At 42.7% G+C, this 21556-nt stretch overlaps 1 protein-coding gene across 5 annotated transcripts in view; it reads left to right on the top strand.

Moving 5' to 3' along the window:
- SYT6 (synaptotagmin 6) overlaps positions 1-21027 on the top strand; it is a 180021-nt gene extending 158994 nt beyond the window's left edge. For 4 of the 5 annotated variants that reach the window (XM_056844229.1, XM_056844232.1, XM_056844231.1 and 1 more), the window contains exons 5-8: positions 1133-1304; positions 2631-2781; positions 12551-12652; positions 20483-21027. In XM_056844229.1, coding sequence (XP_056700207.1) covers positions 1133-1304; positions 2631-2781; positions 12551-12652; positions 20483-20554 — 497 coding nt within the window. In that variant the 3' untranslated portion in view covers positions 20555-21027. The remainder of the gene's footprint in view (positions 1-1132; positions 1305-2630; positions 2782-12550; positions 12653-20482) is intronic. The other variant, XM_056844233.1, reaches the window with a different exon arrangement.
- The last annotated feature ends 529 nt before the right edge of the window (positions 21028-21556 follow it).

Genomic DNA, 21556 nt, shown 5'->3' with positions numbered 1-21556 from the left:
CTATGTTGGAAACGTAGAGGCAATTTGCCAAAGTCAGTCTCTGGGGCAGCTAGTGAGATACTGCTGTTCTATTTTTCCCCCTTCTCTTTTCATTAACAAAAAAAATAACAACCCCATGCTCTTAAAACCTCTTAAATGACTTGGTTGCTTGAAAAATACTTCACATATGTTTAGCTTACACAACAAAACTGCCACTGAAAGTTATACACACAATCTGAGGGCTAGGGAGATGCTCGAAGACGAAGGGCATCTGCATCATATTAAGGGACAGGAAATGGACCACGTGGGCCAACAAAGACGTCTTTTCAGGCACAGGAAACACGTCCAGAATACATTGTTTTAAAAGACAGCAATCTGCTTGGGATGTATACATAGGATTAAAAGCCCTGCCTCCAAAGGAAAAGAGTACAGATGATCAGCATATGTACAGATGGTTCCTGGGCTGACAGACAGCAAATTCGGCTTCTCACAGAAAACTAATTCAGAGCTCACAATGGAGTGAACTTGTTCCACTGAATTTATTGGGGAAAGGGAAAGGTTTGGCAATAAAACGAGAAGAGAAGAGTTTTTTGGGGGAGCATACAATGCTATCCCCAAATACTGGGAACAACAGTTGTGTCTGCTTGATAACAATATGTTTAGAATTATGGAATGTTTGAGGAAATGTTATATTCTGACCCATTTCCTTTCCCCCCTCAAATGTACATTTCATGTTTAACAACTGTATAAACCAGGGATCCTCAATGTGGTGCCAGTGGACATCATGGTGCCCACCAACACTTCCTTTTGTTGTTGGGCCAAGTAGGGCTTTTGCCCAGCAAAGCCTCTGATTGGCTATTGGAGATTTGGTTGGCTGTGCAGATTTTTTTAGACATTGCTTTGGCAGCAGTTGCCAGCACAGGACCAGGATCCACACTGTGTTACTGAAGTTAAGCTGTGGCAATCATTTTGTGGCTGGCTCCGCCTCCTGTGGCAGCCATTTTGTAGCAGCCATTTTGTTGCTGCGCCTACCATGCCGTGTCAGAATTCCAAATGTGCCCACAGACTCAAAATGCTTGGGGACCCCTGGTATAAATATTGGAAAAGGGTCTTTTATCAAATCTTCTCCCCGCCCCTTTTGCCTGCTCTCCAGATCCTTATGTCAAAGTGTCTTTGCTCTGTGATGGGAGGAGACTGAAGAAGAAGAAAACCACCATAAAGAGAAACACACTTAACCCTACATACAATGAGGCAATAATCTTTGACATCCCTCCAGAGAGCATGGATCAAGTCAGCCTGCTTATCTCTGTTATGGATTATGACCGGTAGGTGGGAGTCCCTGCAATGTTTTAATTCATCTGGAGATCATGTTCTCCCCCACCCCTCACAATTGCTTGGTTTGACTCACTGTCTTGTGCTTGAGACGGCGTCCCTCTATTTTGTCCAATACCACATTGTGAAGTACCATGCATTTTAATTTAGTGATAAACCATGCTGCTAAAACATTAACAAATTAAACTGTACTCTTTGTGTGAGTAGGGCATAATCCTGAGCTTCCATTGTCTCTGAGAAGGGCATGGTTGTCTTCCTCTGAAGACGTGAAATCCTTTGATGAATGGAGCAAAAGATTGTGCTTGAAAGATTCACATTGCAGGCCAGCTTGAATGCCTCCACACCAGCATTACCAACCTCAGTGGGGTCTGGAGTTCTCCTGGAATCACAACTGATCTCCAGTTCCACCAGAGAAAATGGCAGCCTTGGAACATAGATTCTATGGCATCACATCTCTGCTGAGCTCTCTCGTCATCCCCAAACTCTGCGCTTTCTGGGCATCACTTTCAAACGTCCACTCAATTTCCAAACTACTCTTTTAAGTCCTACTATGAAGTGGCACTTGTGTTATAACAGCTCAAGTCAAAGCTAGATGTGACAAATGGCTGCCACTGATCCATCTCTTCTCCCCAGATCTTCTCAGCAATGTCAGATAAAGAAAATGGGTTGGATCTATCTGGCTTTCCTGCTGGTGAAAAAAGCAGGAAGGCTTCCAAAAAAGACTATGCTAGGGATCATGGGACTGGCATACACAAAGCTATATGAAATGGGGGCTATAGCATGAAGAGTTAGCTGGATCCGCAATACTACACATCATCATGCTTAGAGTGTCTGTGCTCTCACTGTCCTTCACTGGCACCCACTTGCAGGGATATGAGGAAACTGTGAGTGTGACGACATCACATCCAAGTGTCTTGAAAAACTAAATGTTAACAGGAAGGTGTGAGGAGGAGACACAAAACATCAATACTCACATAGTTTTCCCAAGGATGGAAGGGGACATTTCACTGGCTGAATGTCTGCCTATCATACAGATGTTAATAGCATAGAATCTCAGTCAGGAAAAGATAGTGGCAACCCTGGGTATGTATGAGAACTTTGTTGTAGAAATGTGAGGACTAGAGATATGTCATGAGCTTGGATAGGGAAAGCAGAAAAAGTGTTGCAGAGCTGAAAGTAACAGGATAACAGCTCAAAACAAAGTTGCAAAGGCTTCAGCAACATGGATAAGAAGGTGTAGGGGGCCCAGGCATACATGGGACAACAACAACAGAAAAAGAGAGTTTAAACATGTGTTGTATGTGGTTGTTGCCTTTCAGAGTTGGCCATAATGAGATTATTGGGGTTTGTCGTGTGGCAAATAGTGCTGAGGGCCTAGGCCGGGACCACTGGAATGAAATGCTGGCTTATCCACGCAAACCCATTGCACACTGGCACCCTTTGGTGGAAGTGAAGAAGTCCTTCAAGGAGGTAGGTAAAGTAATTTATAAAATCTCCTTCAGATTATTGTGCAGTTGGCTGAAGAACTTCTATTTGCAGATTGTAACGAAAGCTTATCTCCAGACATGGTTGCCAGGTATCCCTGGCAACCGGTGCGGGGTGTCTTACCAAGCTCAAATTGAGGACTAGGCCTCGATGCCATTGGTGCTTTGATGTCACGTCCATAAGTGACGTCATCATGTCACTGATGACATGGGAGACTCTCTGGTATTTAGGCAAAAACTCTATGGTAGAAGCTGTTTTTACCTTAGAGTTTTGCCCAAATACCAGAAGGGACATCAGTGTGCTGACAGTGTCGAGGTCGAGGTCTCAATTTTCACCTGGCAAGACCCCTGGCTGCCAGCTGAATGGTACCAGGGGGAGGGGGCCCAAAGCAGGGCATCCCCTGCCCTTGATAGGGGTCTGGCAACCCTATCTCCAGCCAAACAAGAATTGCAGCTCAACTTTGAAATCATGAAAAATATTTTACCAATGCAGTATTGCTGGATTCAGGGCCATCTTAACGCATGGGCCCTATGGGCACTTGCCCGGGGGCCCCACGAGCATAGGGGCCCTATGCTAATCTGTGTATGTTAAGTGACTTGCCATAAATAAATACTACTACACAGTAGTCTAGACTATACTAAACTATAAAATAATATTTGCTGCAATGTTATTGTTAATCATGTTGATTAGTTGCTGCTGTACAGCATGTTTTTAATGTTTTAACACCAGTTTTGTTGAAGTGCCAATAAAATAAATATATGTTTAATATTATCGACCATTTACTTTTTATTCCTGTGAGTGGTTGTCGTAGGGGCCCCAGCACACTGGTTTGCCCAGGGGCCCATAATGCTGTTAAGACGGCCCTGGCTGGATTCCTGCATAGTGAATGAACTGTGTGCTATCCCCTTAAGTGCAAGCAAGTCGCAGACTTCATCTCTCCCCACTCAATTTAACTCAGGCAACCTGCAGTAGTCTGTAAAATGTATGTCCTAGCTGGGGAGCTGGGCAAAGCCCTGTTAATAGAGCAGCGTAGCTTAAATAGGGAAGCTCATGTGTAGAGCCTTAATTCTTTTAAAGATCCAGCAGATAAGATGTGAGGTAAGAATGGGATAGGCCATGGCCTCCACACACAGCACTCTAAAAATGTCCCATTCATGGACTTTGAAGCTTAGCTGAGAACTGGATAACATGGAAGGAGACTTGTTAGTTTATTTAACATATCTCTAAACCAATCTCTGTAGTCTGGAGATCAGCTGAAATTCTGGGAAATCTCCAGGCCTTACCTGGAGGTTGACAACCCTAGGATATCTATGGAGTGTTGGCCACTTATGGCAAGTCAACAGAGGTAGAAAGAAAAGGCCACGCCTACCAATCATGCATGCTGTGTATTGCCTTTTCTCAAGTCTTTGGGTATCCTCTACATATGCAATATTGAGTAGGGTTGTGCAAAAAACAAAAAAAAATTGGTAAATTTTGGGTTCAGGTGTATTGGGCCCAATTTTTTCAGTAAACCTGGAATAAGCCAAATATCCAAACCTGTAAATTTCAGTATTTGGCTTATTTCTGGGTTTACCAAAAAATTCAGGCCCATTTTAGTCGATGGGGATTTTTTTGAAGCTCCTCTGAGGGCATTTTTGGAGGGCATGGCTGCAAGGGACTTGCCTTGTACATTCACCAGCATTTGATCCAATTTTATGGGCTGGTAAAGGGGTCACCCCTATCCTCCAGGCATTTGTGAGCTGAGCTGTCCATCGGTTTTCAGGTTCAGAAGTTCTGCGTTGCCAAGGACCAGCAGAAAAACCCAATAGACAGGCTGATGCCTCAAAGTCTGGGGGCTCAGTTCGTATCTAGGGTGCAAAGAATAATGTCCATGCAGATTAACTTCCAAATTGAGGGAAATGGCTTAAATGCAAGAAAAATAAGGCATGGAAAACATTTCTTTTGGTGGCAAATGACATCCTGTGAACACTCCTTTATTATGGTAATCAAAAATCTGATTTAAAGAGATGATCACGGTGCAGGGAAACGAAGCCTCTAGTTGGGATGACCTTCAGTTTCAGAGCAGGTTTTCAGGGGCGGGTGGTGATATCGGAGCCAGCCAAAGTCTTGACCATGGGGGCTGTCTGAAGGAGAGTGTTCATCTGCACAGCTGAGAAGTCTCCTTCGGAAGCCTGGTGGTAGCAGCAGTCGAAGCTGGCACTTTTTAATTGGAGGGTATATCCCTCCAGACGGGACTGGGTGAGCCCCATTTTTTAAAAAAAACCTTATGCTTTATCCAAATTAACCCACTGCATGGTGATGGATGGCTGGCTGTGTAGTTGGATGTTGGCCAGATTATATGACCCCTACCTCAAAAGGTCCCCAACTATGGGGCCCTAATAAAACCAGTCAAAAAAAAAAGCAAGAAAAGGGGGAGAAAGCACAGAGCCATGCCTCTAAGCAAAGGTGAATAGCTGAACCCGAAAAAGCCGGATAATTATTCAACTTTTCCGGGAATTGCCTATTTGGCTTTGGGGAGATCCCCAGGTTTCGGTGTTTGGTAAACCCGAAAATTACAGAAATGGCTAATTTTGGGTTTATTTTCGGTTCGGGTTTATCGATATGCACAACCCTAATATTGAGTCCTCCTCCATATGGAAAATAGAGCAAATAATCCCCCTTGCCTCCTGGCCCAACATGCTTTGAAAACAGCACAAGTGACAGATGTCCTATAGGACATTCTGAACTCTTGTAAGTTTTCTTCCTCTTGCGAGAGCTCAATCATAGTTTATGTCACCCTGGCAACCGCACCAATCACAATGGTTTGAGAATTCTTATAAGGCATGTGTGGTTTGCTGCACTGTTTTTAAAGAGTGCTGGAGAAGAGAGAGCCAGGGAGGATTAGCTGTTCCAACTTCCAGGTAGTGGTGGTAACAGAGGCAGAAGTGATAGGTGGGATGGGAAGCAGTTTGCCACCCCCTAAAACACTGTCAAGACAACGGTCTCAGTTTGTCTAACCTGCTTACAACAATCAAAAATGTGGGTGTGATACAACAAACAGACAAGGTCTCATTTGCTAATTGCCTCTTGCAGATTATTAGAAATGAAACCCACTGCTAAAACTCTGTCCCTTTGCAATGTTGTGCACTACAATATGCAAAGGGAGATCTATACCGAGTGCTAGGGGAAATAGGCATGGATTGCCTCAAAGCAATCCAATTTGTGTGAGCATACTGCTGGAACATATAAAAGCATCAAGACAGGATGGTTCCCTTCATTCTCCCAGTCACTTCAGTCAACTTCAGGGAACAGAGCCCTGTTACTTGTTATGCAGGTGGGTTGACCCTTCTGGCTTGCCTGCTATGAGGCAAGGGACAGGGAGCAAGCCTCAACTGGTCTTCTTCAGCTTCCTCCTTATTCTCTAGGTGACTTTCCTTTCCCTCTTAGTCTGTAGTCCTCCTTTCTGCCTCTTCAAAAAAATCCACCATCTCTTGTGCTAAGGTCCTCCCACTTTTATGCTCCTAGCCCCACCTCCACTTCCTGAACCAACCCTCTTACTCCTGCTCTGCCTCCACATTTTCCATCCACTTCTCTTCCCTTGCTTCCTCCTCCTGTATGCCCTGCCTTGGCTGGGGTTGCATAGGGCCAGCCTGCATCTCTCTTGCCCCATCTATTGCCAGGACACAGAGGTGAACTTGTGCTTCCATCAGTCAGGCACTGGCTCTTGTTGCTTCGGGGACAGCACCTCCAGGGCAGCTAGTGTTTCCCACCTTTCCATCCAGTCGCTTGTCTGCCTCTTGCCTGCCTCAGTCCATGTGGCCATTCCCTACTGGGGCTATCTCCTTCTGACAACAGGCTCTCTCCTGTTCTCCTTGTCCAGGTGAGTCCCATTTGCGGTCACCATTACCACTGAATCCTCCAACATGGAAGAACGTTAAAATGCTATGATCAAAATAAAGATTTGATATATTACAAAGTGCCTCACAAGTAGCAGCTGAAGCATTCCTTCTGTACGAAGGGGCTTCTGAAACATATGCATCAAAGTGATTATTACAGTCCCTACTTTGAAATGACACAACTACAGCAGCAGAACACACTTGGAAGCACTGCAACAAATCACAAAAACAAATTCCCAGCCATGACATTGTGATGTGTTAATATTAGATAACAGGCTTCAGTACACCAGTAATACACCATTCCAAAGGTTTGCGCAGTAAACTACTATGATATAACCTACATAGTTTTTAAGTTACTTTCTGAAATATCTTTGTATCGTTTGTTTTAACTTTCTATTGGCGAAACACTGCAATCAATTTTTACTACTGCTACTAGGGTTGCTGTTCCACAATCACCAACCCATATAATCAAATGGACAAAACAAAATATGTGATCACAGAACCAAAAAAAATCTAACAAAGACAGCTGAAGAAGGGCACAACCCATACCTTAGGGTATCAAATTATTGGGGAAAAAACCTATGGAACTGGGAACTTTTCTTGAACAAATATTTAAATGAAGAAGTCTGAATATGCATTGCAGTGAGGAACCAGGTTTGCCACTGAGAGGGCTTTGGTGGAATGACAGGTTTACTTTCTAATACGTGGTGCAGGGATCTGTTATACCAGCCTAGGAATCATTTCTAAGGCCCAAAGGGATTGTGTTTTTTACAGGCAAATTTAGAACTAATGGATGAGAAGAGCTAAGCTCCACCTCCTCCCCAATGTTAGCTTACTATACTTCATCTCTGGAAGCAATTGTCTCCCAGCTTTGATACTTGAAGTGAGCTGGGCTGAAAGAAAAACACATAAAACTTTGGGACACAGCATGGCAAGCAGGGCATAAGGGCACAGCTTAGCCCTGCTCACCCATGCACCCCATTTTCTATACCACATACACATGAACAGGCAGACACATGAAAAGATCTCCTCATCATGCCTACTTAGGCTCTTAAGTACAGAAAAGGCATCCGGATTCATCCCTCATCCCCATTCACTGTTAATCAGCTAGTTCAGTTTAACTTGTTCAAGTGTAGAACCTTAATCTGTTTAAAGGTTTGGCAGAAAACTGGTGAATCTTCCTCCCTCTACCAGAGAAGCCAATTAGGGAGTAGAAGCTGCTGTGATTCCAGAACAAACTTCTTGAGTACATATACGGTGTGCATCCAGCCATAATTTTTGTCCCTTGTTGTTTTGTTCTTTGGATTCGGAAGAAGATCAAATATAGCAAAAGAAATTGATGTAAACGTCTTCTGGGGGGGAAAGCTCACTGAAGCAGAAACTCATTTAGAGCAATATCCCAAAACTCCCAATAAACAAGATACACAAACATCATGCTACCTTATTGCCCAGGGAACCAAAGATTCTCTCCAGTGAAGAAAAGTTTGTTTCTTTTGGGAAGGGGAAATCTAAGATGTCATGGGGGTTTCTTTTAAGGAGTTGCCAAATATGCTGTAAGCAAATTTTTCAAAGCTGCCACTCCTACTCTGTACAACACTAAGCACAATATAGTCTACCAGTGGGAAGGCAGGACAGAAATAGAACAAATTTTCAAATCACATGCAGTCCCCTGTTACTGCTATGGCAGCCACAGTGCAATAAAGAGACTAACGTACAAGACAAATGGATCGGCACAGCCCAAACTCTAGGTGAGGAAAAGATTACCTAGAAAAAGAAGAAGAGTTTGTTTTTATATGCCGACTTTCTCTACCACTTAAGGAAGAATCAAACCAGCTTACAATCACCTTCCCTTCCCCTCCACACAACTGACACCCTATGAGGTAGGTGAGGCTCAGAGAGCTCTAAGAGAGCTGTGACTAGCCCAAAGTCACCCAGCAGGCTTCATGGATTTTGGAGAGGCAGATTGGTTAGAGAGATTGACCAGGACTAAGGAGATCTGGGTTTAAATTCTTGAGCGCCCATTATTCTCACTGAGTAACCGTGAGCCAATTACTGTACATCAGCCTAATCACAGGATTGCTGTGAGGATAATATGGCGGAGGAAACAGTCACGTATGCCACTCTGAGCTCATATAAAGAAGTACAGGATAAAAAAGGTAATGGCTAAGAGATTTTAAGGCATGGGAACAAGGCTGGCTATGAGCACACTGAAACTTAAAGTCAAATCTACAATGATGTTAAGAGTATCTGTTGTAACTGTATCAATAAGTAAAACTTTTATCACAGGGCAGTCACCTTAAACTGTATCAATAAGTAAAACTTTTATCACAGGGCAGTTAAACTTTACATATGCTTATTCAGCTCCTAGTAATCACATGAAGTAGGTGGCCGCTGACCACTTCCTGCACTCCCTAGCAGTGCAATCCTAAACAGAGTTATGCCCTTCTAAGCCCATTCACTTCAATGGGCTTAAAAAGGTAGAACTTCTCTTAGTATGGTACTGTAAGTAGTGCTCCTATGTATATATGTATGTATGTATGTATGTATTGGATTTATAGCCCGTTCTCTTCCTGGTCGTAAATGGGCTCAGACCAGCTAACAGTCACCAAGCAAGTCAGTATTATACATAAAAATTCAATAAAACACAACAGCTTAAAACCCACTAAAATTCACAAATTTGCATATTTCTAACACACCAGGCCGCATTGAGCAGGAGAAAAGATCAGGGGAGCCCGCACCGCATCCCCACTGGCCTTCACCGGCCAGGATGGGCACAGGTCCTGGGGGCATGTGGTGGGCCTCACAGCTCACAAGATCCTGTCAACATCTGCCTGGGAGAGCTGGCTGAAGTGGTCCAATATTGGACCAGAAGATGGGCAAGGGGCCTCCAGCTCATTAACTGTATCAAGATTGGCAGGGAGGTCGTGACGGAGTGACAAGACTTTATCCGCAGAATAGCTCGCAAAAACCTCACAGCTAATGGCCAACTTAGAATTTGATTGTCTCTCCTCGAGGGATGTAAGTGATCTAATTATCCTAAACAGTTGTGCCAGGCTAGAGCAAGCGGACGCAATGGAGGTTGCATAGTACTGTTTCTTAGCAGCCTTCACTGCCACCTCATTGGCTTTCATAAGCATCCTATAAGATAAGGTTGAAAAGAGACTGAATATGAGACCTGCATATCTACAAGATGTTTGCTCAGAAATTGAGAATAGGTGGCTGAGCACATGAAAAGCAGGTATACAGACTGAAAAGGATGGGGAGGGGTCCAGAACCCAATTTTATTACAGGGTCTCTATGCAACAGGCTGCACTAAATGGAAAGGCTATCCATGAAGGAGTAGCACAGCCAGCATATAGCCTGGTACAGATTAATGCATTACTAAACTTCATTTAAATGTGATCATTTACAGGTGCTAATTCAGTTCGCCAACCTTCATTTTTATCTCCAAATATGATGTACTTCTTTGATCTGCTTTTTGGGCAAACTCTTAGCAACATGGAGGGGTGGGAAATAAATCCATGAATGAATGAGTATCCCACACCACTAAACCAAACACTGCAGAACCTACAGATCCTCCAAGGATAGGAAAAAGAATTTAAACCAGATGTTACAGATGTTAGACATTGTACCCCAGTGCACTATCGGTGGTTGCTCAACTATAACACTGACGAGGGCCAATTAAAAATCTGTACAAAACAGACAAGATGAACAAAGTACTACAGTCCCGTGAGTTTAGTATATGCCATTAATGCCATTATGTTCAGAAAACATCTTCAGTTTTGCCCAAAATAAATAACTCTATATTATCCTCAGATATGCAACACAGGTGAACATCTGGCCATTGATATGGGTATGTGCAAGGCAGCTGTTGTTAAAATGTATCATCATTTTCAGTATCTTATACAGGAAGAGAACCCTGGATTGCTATATGAAAGTCCCAGTTTTCTTCACTAGCTGAGAGGCAGGTCAAAACTGTGCATTTCAATACATGTAAGATTGAGGGAAGAATACTTGATTGGCAGAAGAAGCAGACAGCTTGTCTTCCAGGAGAGGCAGTCTTTCCTTCTTCCCTGCACTAGAGTCTTTCACAAGCTTCTTCTGGCCTTGATGCATGGTAGCCCTAGCAAAGTCAGAGGAGCCAGAAAGTAGTTTCTTAGGGTATGCCCAAGCTGCAGCTTCTTAGTCGTATAGTTCTGTGATCCTTTCCTCCAAGGTTATTTTTAGACTGCACTGTTTGGAGTAAAATCAGTTTTGGATTTCCGTGTAGTTCTGCCCTCTTTGCTGTCTATGAATTAACTGTTCAGTATGGGAAGTATGCAATGGTGGTAAGTACTTGTGCATGTTCATTGCATGTCACCTGTTCCATACATTGCAAGTGCCATGCTGGTCTCACAAGTGCTCTGCTAATAATGAGACCTGGCAAGAATGGGACCAGTGCAAGACTGCAGAGACTAGAATCATGCCGGGACACTTTTAAAGTGATAGCTTTCTACTGGCTATACTTTACCACAACATGCTGTACAAATCATTAGAATGCACAAACAAGAGGAGGCCTGACTCTTCTGCATCCCACCAATGGCCTGCACTGCATCCAGGTTTAGGATGGGGTTTGGCCTGTGGGCACCGCAGATCCCCTTTGATCGATGTAAATACATGAAAGAAATAAACTTGGCCCTTTTCATTGCCCAACTGAAGGTGTCAGCTGCTCTCTTTATTCCATGTCAGTATGCAAGACAGCTCCTGAACCCTTGACTCAAAGAAGCATTGGCATAGGGGTGTGATTTGCCTCAGCAGGCAGAGGGGAGAGCTGGATAGCAAGACGCTGCCTTCTTTGTGATGAAGTTGGGGGTGGGAGGATGAAGGCTATATAAGGGTAGGCATCTGCCCTATCCCCTTCTCTTTTTGACCACCAACGGGGGAGACACCATCCCTCCTTCCCTTTATTTCAGAGTGAATGCAAACTGGTCACCCATTTGGGGGCCAAGTAGGATTTTTTTCCCCTTTGGCAAACTGACAGTAGCCTGGGTGGAGTTTTTTGCATACTCTACTTTGAAAGTGGTTACAGGAAATCCACTGGTTTTAGTACTGACTAGGTGTATGATACTCCATGATGGTGGTAGCAGTGTGGGTCAAGTTTCTTAAAAGGTATATAGTAAATTTAGGTGAGCTCCCTGGGGGACCCTTTGGATGGAGAAGTAGGGTTGCCAACCTCTATGTACTAGCTGAAGATCTCCTGCTATTACAACTGATCTCCAGCTGATAGAGATCAGTTCACCTGGAGAAAATGGCCACTTCGGCAATTGGCCTCTATGGCATTGAAGTCCCTCCCCTCCCCAAACCCTGCCCTCCTCAGGCTCTGCCCCAAAAACCTCCTCCCAGTGGTGAAGAGGGACCTGGCAACCCTATGGAGAAGGGTTATGAAGGCACCAAGGCCTCAGATGAGGCCGGGGGCCTCAATGCTTTTATGGGCCTGGGGCTGGAAGCCCTTGAGGGGTGTGATTATCCTTGAGCCATAGATTCTGTGGCTAGGGGAACAGCAAGTAGCTCACCTCCCTCAAGCATCATGAAGGATTGGCAAGGAGGAGCCTGAACCACACATACGTGACGGCTCAAGGCTTAGAGCCAGGGTGGCCTCACCCATAAATCCAGTAAGCCACAAACAAGAGGAGGCCTGTCTCTCCTGCATCCCACCAATGGCCTGCACTGCATCTAGGTTTGAAATGGGGTTTGGCCAGAGGGTGCTGCAGATCCCCTTTGATCGAAATAAATAAATAGATAAATGTAGTCCTTTTACTACCCAGCTGAAGGTTGGGTGGTAAGGTTCTCCTTATTCCATGTCTGCATGCAAATGACCCTTTATCTATTTTTGCCAACAGCAAAATCCAGCACCTGTTGGGAGTGTCCCCAAGGCAGTGATCCCAGTAGCAGAGTCATTCCACTCCTTTTCTCCTCTGATGTCTCATTCGAAACATTCCAAGGTATTAATCACATAAGAGACATATTTACAAAAACGTTATTTTTTTCCCAATAGTCTGTTTTCTACAACCACCAAAGGGAAAGGGGTATAGCAGAGCTTTCTGTAGGATGTGCTTGGCAGTATCTGGCATCACAAAATCATATCGTCATCAGTTTGTTACTAGAAAACAGGTCTTAAATTTAAGAAGGTAATTTCAGTCATTTGGGCCCTTGACATTTATTTAAAATAATACATCTGTCGCTTATGAATCCTAGAGGGCTTCTTCAAGACCATTACCATCTGTGTATTTAAAGCAATGACACATCTCTAGAGAAAGTTCATCTCAATCAGAATCAAATCTTTTGTTAGTGTCTCAGTTTATGGCTAAGCGAAACAAAAATGATAAAATTGGTTCTCAGGTGTTTTTAAAGGATTTTATTGTTTCTTTAAGATGATCATATTTGAGTATCAAACGCCCAAGTAATCATATTTGCAACTTTGGGCTGTGTTAAAAAATTCATTTTCTAATAGCAAATCATCAAGAAACTGAATTTTCTTCAATTTAACCACAGCAGGCAAAATTGTGAATTACTGCTTAAAATTGCCCCACAACAGAATAAGCCATGCAAATATAGGCTGGAGAGAGTGACTGATTATGTATTTTTGCAACTAACTTGGCCTTGTTTTTCTGTTTTGAACAATCTGATTGTGTGAAAATTGAGTTTCTATTTTTCATTACTTTGGCTCAGGGACCCCTAACTGTTTCACATACCATATTAATATTTAGAAGTCTGCTCCCCTGAAGTGCTTGGTGCTGTTAGGTGAACTTTTTTCCTAGGGAAATGTCCTACAAAATTCAGTTTCATTTTGTAGTCTGTTCAAGCACACTGCCCAGTTAGGCAATGTCAATGGTGAAGGGAGTTTTACTATTTTGTAAAATAATAATTTATCTTTGAAAGCATACAAAGCCAAACAGCTCCTGTCTCTGTCTCTCTGCAAATAGGAAAATCCCTGGAAAATAATGCTGGATTATATCTTTGAATAAAGGGAAGAAGTAGTTCCCAGTTCTTCATACCCTACATACACATAGCCAGTTAATTCTAGTGCCATTGAACTTCATCAATGTTTTATAGTTACACATGTGTACCATTCTTTTCTTTTTTTTACTGTTAGTTTATGGTCATACAAAAGGAGTTAAGAACATCTCTGCTGATGCATCCCTTTTAAACAGAAGGCTGTGGTGGAAGTTGCTTGATGATCACTTCACACACTATGTTTTTAGGCACACACATAAGTATCATGTAAAGTACGATGGTAACCACTCAGGTATATACAATCAACAATGCGATAAACAGGATCACAGAAATAGAGTGCAGCACACTAAGAACAGTATCCTACATACAATAAAACCATATATTTGAATTAATGCAGCATTCAATCTCCTTTTCCTCCATTGTCTGTCAATGCTAGAGGATAACAGAATTAATCCTTGAGAACCACAATTACACTAGTGCGGAGGAGTGGAATGGGCCATTTGACATTGCTAAACTGTGAGTGGGGTGGAATTAGAGGCCAGTGTTCTTATTGGTAGGTACCACTGGGAGGTGGCAGAGGAAGGGAAGAGCTGGGGCTAGCATGGTACAAACACCACAACCTGGCACCTGAAGAGTAGCCAACAATAGGACTCATGCTGATTATGCCATTTACCCTGCTTTGGCTGCTATTGGATATGGTAATCATCTTCATTCTTCATTTTCCACCAGCACTCAGTCCCCCATTCCCCTTCACTTTAGTCGACTTGCCTTCCCTTCTCAAGACGCTTTAGTGCCCAGTAAGGTCATCCAGAAAAGGATTTTCAGAATACCAGATACAGTCGCCAACTGCCTGGAGACAAAAAAATGTCCTGTGTGTTTAATGGGATATTATTTACCAGGTGAGGTTATTTACCAGCATGCTGTGAAAAGCTCCAACTGCCCATTACACCTTATATAAGGTAAAGGTCCCCTGTGCAAGCACCGGGTCATTCCTGACCCATGGGGTGACTTCACATCCTGACGTTTACTAGGTAGACTTTGTTTGCGGGGTGGTTTGCCAGTGCCTTCCCCAGTCATCTTCTCTTTACCCCCAGCAAGCTGGGGACTCATTTTACCGATCTCGGAAGGATGGAAGGCTGAGTCAACCTTGAGCCGGCTACCTGAAACCAACTTCCATTGGGATCGAACTCAGGTCGTAAGCAGAGCTTGGACTGCAGTACTGCAGCTTACCACTCACATTAAGCCTCTGTTCAACAGTCAGGGCATTTTGCCCACTGGCAACCTTAAAATCAGGCTGTGGCAGGGAGCGGGGGAGAGAAGGATATGATGAAGATCTGAATGCCTCGGAAGGCAGAACCCTGATCACAGAATAGTGCACGTTAAGTAAACAAAAGGAGCCAATAGCCAGGTCCAGTAGCCATCTGTCACACTGAATAAGCCACTACAACTGCTCAGTGTTTCAAAAATGCAGTCCAAGCTGGGAGCTGCTCTGTTTGTTGATTCCCCCATATCTATAGAAAATTAATGAGTAGGTTTTCTCTCATTTGCCTGAAGTGCAGCAGAATTTTTTTATTATTATTATTAAATTTATATCCCGCCCTTCCCTGACCAAGGTCAGGCTCAGGGCAGTTTACATTCCAATATAACCAAGCATTCAGATTCAACTGTTTGAAAAGCATACAGAAGTGGAGGACATCTTTGAAGTACCCATCAGACAAAAGCAGAACAGGCCCCATAATAAACCCAGCTGTGGACTCGTTTGTAGGTGGCAGAGCTTGTCAGTTGCATATATGTGACTAAATCCTTGGGCAAAGACTCAGAAACTTCAGTAACATTTGCTTGAAATTATACTCATGGCCTCAAGACAGATTGCGCATGATTTATGTTCTCGAGGCTCTAAAAATGTGTATCTCCTGTATGCTATACCATTTACTTCCAGCTTGATCTGATTTTCAATTTGAACAATTACATCATCCTTGGGGAAGTAGGTCCTGCTGAACCGCATTAGCTAATTTTTAGTAGAATTATTGAATTAACTTTGATGTTGTTCAGTATTTTTTTTTAAAAAAAAGAGCTGCATGCTAAAATGAGAAGCACTGCTGAGGCCAAATTAAGGGCAACTTTTTTTCTGAATAAGATAAGGGCCTGGCTGGGCCTAAATGCTATATTTCTTTTTTCCTGAAATATCTAATGATCACAGGCTCAACAGTTGGGTGCTAGTTTGCAAAACAAGAAAAAATTACACTGGCAATGGTTGACATTAAAGAGGCAGCTGGGCGTCCCTGTAGTGATAGCATCTTTGTATGGAAAGGCAGCATTATCATTGCTATGCATTCTTTTTATAGTATTCCAATTAATTAAAGAGACAATAACTGCGCTCCCTTTAATGGTTAGACCCAAGTGTGTTACTTTTAATTTTCTGTAATTGTAATACCTGAGAGTGCATGTATGTGTTTAAAAGCAAATTATAATAAACTTGTAGAAAGCATAGCATTAACGCAGCATGCAGTGTTCTGCATGGTCTATTATTTAGGAGAATGACTGAATTAACTTTGACATTGTTCTGTATTTTAAAAAAGAAATGCATTTTAAAATGGGAAGCACTGCCATTGCTAAGTATATTCTCAAGGTCATATCATATCAGCTGCCTCCACATGGATCTTTCTGATAGCTCTCTTTGCTGTGACAAACGGAGAGACATTTGCAGGGGCAATGGAACATCCATGTGGAAGTTCTCCCTACGCTTTCCTTGCCTTAGCTCTATGTCTGCCATACTCCACCACCATTGTGTGTGTGTGTTAAGTGCCATCAAGTCACTTCCGACTCATGGCAACTCTATGAATGAAAGTCCTCCAAAATGTCCTATCTTTGACAGCCTTGCTCAGATCTGCAAATTGAGGGCTGTGGCTTCCTTTATTGAGTCAGTCCATCTCTTGTTGGGTCTTCCTCTTTTCCTGCTGCCCTCAACTTTTCCTAGCATGACTTTCTTTTCCAGTGACTCTTGTCTTCTCATGATGTGACTAAAATACGATAGCATCAGTTTAGTCATTTTAGCTTCTAGGGTCAGTTCAGGCTTGATTTGATCTAGAACTCCCTGATTATTATTTTTTTGGGCAGTCCACGGTATCCGTAACACTCTTCTCCAACACCACATTTCAAAGGAATCTATTTTCTTCCTATCAGCTTTCTTCACTGTCCAGCTTTCACACCCATACACACCCACCACCATTACAGGGCTTTCATCTTGCTTTTAAAAAAAATCATAGTAGCAGATAGGGTTGCCAACCTCAAGGTATTAGCTGGAGGTCTCCTGCTATTACATCAGTTCACCTGGAGAAAAGTTCACCTGAAGAAAATGGCCACTTTGACAATTGGACACTATGGCATTTAAGTCCATCCCCTTACCAAACCCCGCCCTCCTTAGGCTCCTCCGCAAAAACCTCCCGCCGGTTGCGAAGAGGGACCTGGCAACCCTAGTAGCAGATATATCACTTATAGCATTGTAACAATCTATTGCAACAATGTTCTAGTTCCCAGCTTTATTTTTTTAAAGTAAGGGCTTCTCTCCATGCTCAACTTATTCCTGATTTTCTTGGCAGTCAATCCACAAGCATTGGAATTTGTTTGGGCATGATTCTACCACACGTCTGCCTTCTCTCTACATTTTCACAGTTGTGTCAGTTTATTTTTCCCCCACACGTGCCTTAAAAAATCAGGATTTTTAAGGGAGGGTGTTGTCATCATTAGTATCATCATCGGTGGTGTCACAGCACCTCCATCCTTTTTATTTTTTGTGCATGCTTATATCCTTGTAGGATTCTTGTTCAGATTTTTACTAGAACTTAAACCTCCAACTTAGGCCTCCATTTTGAATACCTTACATCTAGCAATATCTGATTTAACTATTGGGTATTAGCTTTCTATTAGCTGTCGTGCCACAGTCAACAGTATTTGTGGCTCATTAGTACAGCACCTGCTTTACATACAGAAGGCCTTAGGTTCAGTCCTCGGGTAGCAGATCTTGACAAAGACCCTGGAGAGCTGCTGCTGATCAAGGTCGACAGTAGTGAGCTAGATTGACCAAGGCCTGATTTGTTATCAGACAGTATAGTATGTTCATAAGTGACCAAAACTCTTGGATGAACCATTACCCTTATGAATTATTAATCATTTATTGGAATTCTGGCAGTATTTGACACCTGACAAAAGCACTAAAATGCTCACTGAGGCGAAATAATTCTGTCACAATTGAAATTTTGAGGTCAGTGTTCAGAGACAAAATCTGAAATTTGATATATTTTGAAATTATTAAAAATCTGTTTCAACGTTGCCCTTGACCAGATATTCTTCTCTGAAACGCTTCCAACTTGTCAACACCCTTTTTGAATAATGTTCAGAAAGAAAGCAAGCACAGCTCATTGACAGAAAATGTATTCTTGCTCCAACTTTGCTCCCTATAAACTTGTTTTCATCTTGTTGTCAGCATATTTTTCTGCTAAGTAAACATATTTTGCTCATCTAATGTATTCATCTTCTGCTTATTCTCCATCTCCTCCTCTTCTTTTATCTCTTTCTCGTAATACATTTGCTGAATATTCGGGTGATGAGGGGACTACAGAATGTAACTGTATAATTACCACTGTTGCTCCTACCAACTTTCCTCCTCCACCTCATCTGGTCTCTCATTACATCTCTTACACTTATCACTTGCCCAATTGACCTAGTTTCTTCCCACCCTTTCTTTTCTACTGCTGCTTCTCTTTTACCATCTCTTATACAAGCACACACATGTGCAATGAGCTCTGTTACAACTGTTCTCTTGGTCCCAAGCTGCCCTGAAAGGAAGTTTTCTTGTTCATCCAGCAATGCCATACATTTTATTTCTTCCTTCTCTCCCTTCTTTATTCTCCTTATTAGACCGTGAGCCTGCAGACAGGGATTGTTTTGATTTTAATATCTATTGTATGTGCTAAATGTTAGAGGAAATGAATTCATCATAATCATCACTCTTAATTTTTCAACACTCCAAATGTGGTGTCAATGGTTCTAAGCAGTTTGCTGCTAAAATCTATAACTGGCCTACTGATCCACAAAGAAGTCCAGGGGCACCTATCGAACTACACAAAAACTAAACTAGACACCAAACTACGCAATGAGACCAGTGTAACTGAAGTCACATAGAAATGGCCACAAACAGCTCATACAATATCAAAAATATATTCCACATACAGACGATATCTATGAACAATCCACTATTATCCTAAGTGTGCACAACTGCTAATCTAACTGATTAGCAGTTGTGCACACTTAGGATAATAGTGGATTGTTCATAGATATCGTCTGTATGTGGAATATATTTTTTGATATTGTATGAGCTGTTTGTGGCCATTTCTATGTGACTTCAGTTACACTTTTGAACTACAGCATCAGGGTTGGGTTTGGTATCTATTCTGCTTCTTGATCTACCCCAACATTCATCTGTAATTTTAAATGTTTTTTTTTATTTTTACAGATTCAGTAAAATGGGAATGATATTGATTTATTCTTACAGCATTAAGTAGAAAAAGCAGTATGTTTATAAAGGGATCTGCGTTCACTTTCACTGGAAGCATTAATATTTGGTCAAGCATTATTGCATTGCTCTGAATCAAAACCACACTGAAGATTTAACTTGATAAAATCAAGAAGCCTTGGCCAGCTCAAAAGGCAACTGCTTCTTACCATCCAAAGCCATCCTGAGATTCCCATGTATACTTCTATATCATGTTTCCTTGTCGCTCATAGCTATCTACACTTACAGCCCATTCCTGAAACAACGGTGTGCGGATCCCCGCCGACTCTGCACGCCATTAAAAAAAAAAAAAGCCGTTTCGCACCTTTTTTTTTGTTTTATCGGGGCTAAAAGCCCCATTGAAAACAGCGAGGCTGCGCCTGCTCAAAAGCAGGCACACCACTGCTGTTCCCGGCGCTGGCGTATCCAGCTGAACCAGGATAGGAAGCCGCCTAGCCTGCGGCTCCTTCCCCCAGTCCGCCCCCAGAATGCCCCCTGCGCTGGCTCGGCCTCTCTACTCCGTTGCCGGTGCCCTGGAGAGGCCACACCGGTGGAGGGGGGAGGCGTGGTCCTGCGGTGCTCTGCAGCTGGGAGGCCTGGCCTCGCCGCCAGCATAAGTGGGGAGGTCATGCCGCCTCCTATGGACTTTCAGCTCATTTTTCAGGAATGGGCTGTAACAGTGTTAAACTGAAACATTAACACAATTAAACAACATTAAAACCAAACCAGGAAAAAGCCAGCCTAAACAATACAGTCTGTATTGGATGAGAGAAGAGACAGTTCTCAATTCAACTGGTATAACAATGGGGTGGCCATAGAAAATGTTCTTGTCCTGGCAGTCAAAGGTCTCCCTTTCTTTGGGAGGGGAAAAGGGAAGAAAGAACAAACCTTGTTATGAGAATCTTATGGTCTGTTAGATTTCATATGTGGAGAGATGGAAGCAATTAGCTAAAGTAATAATTTTAAATGATGACATTTTTATTTTCAGCCATATGTCACAAGAAGTATTCAAAACACAGCCACTCCAGTCCAGTGATACTTTTGAGTGTATCCACATGGAGGCTGTATCTTCATATCAATAGAAATGACCACTGGAGCGAGATGCAGTCATAGGGCTCTTCCCCCCTCCACCACTTACATAAATGGGACAACCTACTTGCGTAGAAGTCTATGTCCAAGCTCACACAGACCTCTGAATTAGAGGTGCAAATTAAATTTTTTGCTCAGTTTATATCTTTGTATTTCATCTTTTTTTTTCTTTCCACAGTGGCATGGCCGAGCAGCCAGCTTTGACAGCCAAGGCTCCTGTCCCTCTCCCAAGCCCCCTTCAACACCGTGATACATCAAGTGGTGACTCCATCTAGACTCAACCATGTTCTTTCATTTTGTTTTGGGTTTTTTCGCACGTGACCTGAATTCTAAGCAACCTGTTGCTGAATAACCGCAGAACTGGACAGCCAACACTGAGACGACTTGTTTCTGCAGTGGCAAAGGCAGCAAAACTGTTTTGTGGTCCGATATATCTTTGTTATTTATGTCTCTCAAGGTGATATTCTCTGTGGTTTTCACTTTATGGACAAGGTTGCCTGGACCAATGAAGGACAAATGAGGCATAGGCTGGAACTGTGGTCTGTAAAATAACATGTAAAATAGCTATTTGCGTAAGTATGGACAAGTAGCAGGGAAGCCCTGACCTTCTGCCCCTAACCACACAGATTTAAGAAGCAAAACATGGAAAAGATGAGAATTAAAAACAAGTTGGCCTTGATTAGACTCCTTGTGACATGTGAAGAACACCCTTTTGTTATTGTGATCAGTGACACGTTACAGAGTTTCTTACTCATACTGTGTTGTTCATGGAGTCTGTGCAGTGTGTATCCCAGCCTGCCCTTTGCTGTCTTTTAAAGAGTTGCTGATTCCTCAGGGAAAAAAATAATTAACCATTTTCTGTATTTACGTTCTCCAGAGAATCTTTTGCATGAGCTCGGTTGCTTAAGGCCCTGCCCACTCCTGCTGCAGTTCTAAAGCTGGTCACAGCTTTCAGATAAAATATCATTGTCTTTTTAAAAATTAAAATACGAACAGAGTGATTTCCCACCCATTTTTTCTTCTTGAGAGTGGTGAAAAATTCTGTATTTATTAAGATGTTGTTACCTCCTAAACTGCTTTGTCTTGATTTTCTAAACCATTTTTGTTTTAGTCTGGCTTTTTGGCAAAGAAAAAAAATTAGCACTTGCCATGGTTAGGTGAAAGCCAGAATGTTGTGCCTGTTTATAACTTTTTCCTCCTTCATTTGGGGAATGGGAAAAAATCCTCCTATTGGAAAAAAATGTGCTACAGA

The sequence above is a fragment of the Euleptes europaea genome, chromosome 2 (assembly GCF_029931775.1).
Source record: "Euleptes europaea isolate rEulEur1 chromosome 2, rEulEur1.hap1, whole genome shotgun sequence".
In the NCBI taxonomy this organism is placed as follows: domain Eukaryota; kingdom Metazoa; phylum Chordata; class Lepidosauria; order Squamata; family Sphaerodactylidae; genus Euleptes; species Euleptes europaea.
Note: the sequence above shows the minus strand (reverse complement) of the source record. Positions and strands in the feature narration are given on the sequence as shown.